Here is a 2,559-nt window from a genome sequence, read left to right as displayed (position 1 = left end):
CAAAGTGTTGGGATTACAGGCGTGAGCCACTGCACCCAACCGGTCTGGGTTCTTTCACTCAATGTGTTCACAATTAATCCATGCTATTGTACGTATGGCTGCTAATATGGTTTGGCTGTGTCCCCACCCATCTCATCTTAAATTATAGCTTCCACAATTCCCACGTGTTATGGGAAGTAATTGAATCATGGGAGCAGGTCTTTCCCATGCTATTCTTTTGATAGTGAGTAAGTCTCACAAGATCTGCTGGTTTTCTAATGGAGATTTTCCCTGCACAAGATCTCTTCTCTTGTCTGCCACCACGTGAGATGTGCCTTTTACCTTTCACCATGATTGTGAGGCTTCCCCAGCCATGTGGAACTCTGTGAGTCCATTAAGCTGCTTTCCTTTATAAATTACCCAGTCTCTGGTATGTTTTTACTAGCAGCGTGAGAACAGACTAATACAGCTACTTCATCCCATTCTGTGGCTGACTCATATTCCGTTGCATGGACAGATCACATTCTATATCCATTCATCAACTGATGGATATTTGGGTTGTGTTCACCTGTGGCTGTTAGAAATAATGCTGCTGTGAAGATTCATGTACATGTTCTTATGTGGATGCATGTTTTCCTTTTTTTTGGAATAAATGCCTAGAAGTGGAATTGCTGGGTCATATGGGAACTTCATGTTTAACTTTTTGAGGAACTCCCAAACCATTTTCCATAACGAGTACGCCATTTTCCATTCCCATCAGCAACATAGGAGGGTTCTAATTTCTCCACATCCTTACCAATACTTTGTTTCTTAAAAATATAGCCCAGCCTGGGCAACATGGTGAGATCTCATCTCTACAAAAAAATATATATATATTCTTTTTTAGTTGGCCAGATGTGGTAGTGTATACCTGTGGTCCCAGCTACTTGGGAGGCAGAGATGGGAGGACTGCTTCAGCCTAGGAGTTCAAGGCTGCAGTGAGCTATAATTGCACCCCACAGCACTCCAGCCTGGGTGACAGAACAAGACTCTAGCTCAAAAAATAAAACTAGGCCAGGTGCAGTGGCCTGTAGTCCCAACACTTTGGGAGGCTGAGACGGTTGAATCACAAGGTCGGGAGTTAGAGACCAGCCTGGCCAAGAAGGTGAAACCCTGTCTCTACTAAAAATACAAAAAATTATCTGGGCACGGTGGCAGGCATCTGTAATCCCAGCTACTTGGGGGGCTGAGGCAGGAGAATTGCTTAAACCCGGGAGGCGGAGGTTGCAGTGAGCCAAGATTGCGCCACTGCACTCTAGCCTGGGCGACAGAGCAAGATTCCATCACAAAAAAACAAACAAACAAACAAAAATAATAAAAATATAGCCATCCTAGTGGGTATGAAGCAGGGTCAGTGTCACAATCATGGCTCCCTCTGCTCTGGTCTCCTGCCCTGAGGCAGCTGGGGAGAAGCCCCGCCACCCAGCTGCCTGCCAAAGACAGGTGCAGGGCCTTTGCACCGTAGAGAAGCCTGATCCCCGAGAGGTGATGTAGCAGGAACTCTCAAATTGACTACACACGCTGACCCAGGAGAAACTGAGCCCAGCTCCCCAAATTCCGGATGGTGACCACTGGATTCCCAAAGGCCCTGGCTTTCAGGAATCTCTGTTGGGTTGTGAAGGGCTGCTGGGAGGCTCTTACCACACGGTGCCTGCCTGGAGGGCCTGGGACAGGTAATTGGCCTTGTCCAAGTCCTTTGTGAAGACAGCCGCGGCCAGCCCATACGTGGAATTGTTGGCTCTCCCGACAACTTCCTCCACGGTCTTGAACTTCAGAATCTGCATCACTGGCCCAAAGATCTGGAGTGAGAGAGCAGAGTAGGGTGGGTGCATCAGCATGGAGGCATCTGCCGTTGAGCTCTCACAGAGTGGAACAGATGATTCCAGATGGAGGATGAGCCCCTAGCCATGTTCTAACAGTTCCGGGGAAGACAATAGCCATCAAGCCCAGCAGAATGCAGAGGGAAGGAAGCTAACAGGGGCCAAATTCCTCCTGTGGGCCCCAGGCTTTACAAAGTTTCCCATTTCTAAATAATCCTGCCAGGTATGAGTTATTCACACATGACATGTAGATTTACTGTCAAATAATTTAAATTGTCTGGGCGTGGTGGCTCATGCCTGTAATCCCAGCACTTTGGGAAGCCAAAGTGGGAGTATTGCTTGAGTCTAGGAGTTCAAGTCCAGCCTGGTAAACATAGTGAGACCTCGTCTTTACTAAAAACAAAAACGTAAAAAAAAAAAAAAAAAAAAAAAAATTTGGCTGAGCACGGTGGCTCACCCCTCAACCCAGCACTTTGGAAGGTTGAGGCAGGTGGATCACGGGAGGTCAGGAGTTCAAGATCAGTCTGGCCAACATGTTGAAATCCTGTCTCTACTAAAAATACAAAAAATTAGCCGAGTGTGGTGGTGCATACCTGTAATCCCAGCTACTCTGGAGGCTGAGGCAGGAGAATAGCTTGAACCCGAGAGGTAGAGGTTGCAGTGAGCCGAAATCGCACCACTGTATTCCAGTCTGGGTGACAGAGCGAGATTGTCTCCAAAA

The 2,559-nt window shown here is 47.4% G+C and overlaps 1 protein-coding gene across 1 annotated transcript in view; it reads right to left on the bottom strand.

Moving 5' to 3' along the window:
• ALDH2 (aldehyde dehydrogenase 2 family member) overlaps nt 1–2,559 on the bottom strand; it is a 42,373-nt gene that overhangs the window by 7,409 nt on the left and 32,405 nt on the right. Inside the window, exon 11 of the mRNA XM_017542670.2 lies at nt 1,660–1,817. Coding sequence (XP_017398159.1) covers nt 1,660–1,817 — 158 coding nt within the window. The remainder of the gene's footprint in view (nt 1–1,659; nt 1,818–2,559) is intronic.

The sequence above is a fragment of the Cebus imitator genome, unplaced genomic scaffold (genome assembly GCF_001604975.1).
Source record: "Cebus imitator isolate Cc_AM_T3 unplaced genomic scaffold, Cebus_imitator-1.0 Scaffold8, whole genome shotgun sequence".
NCBI lineage: Eukaryota > Metazoa > Chordata > Mammalia > Primates > Cebidae > Cebus > Cebus imitator.
This window is presented reverse-complemented; position numbering and strand designations above follow the sequence as displayed.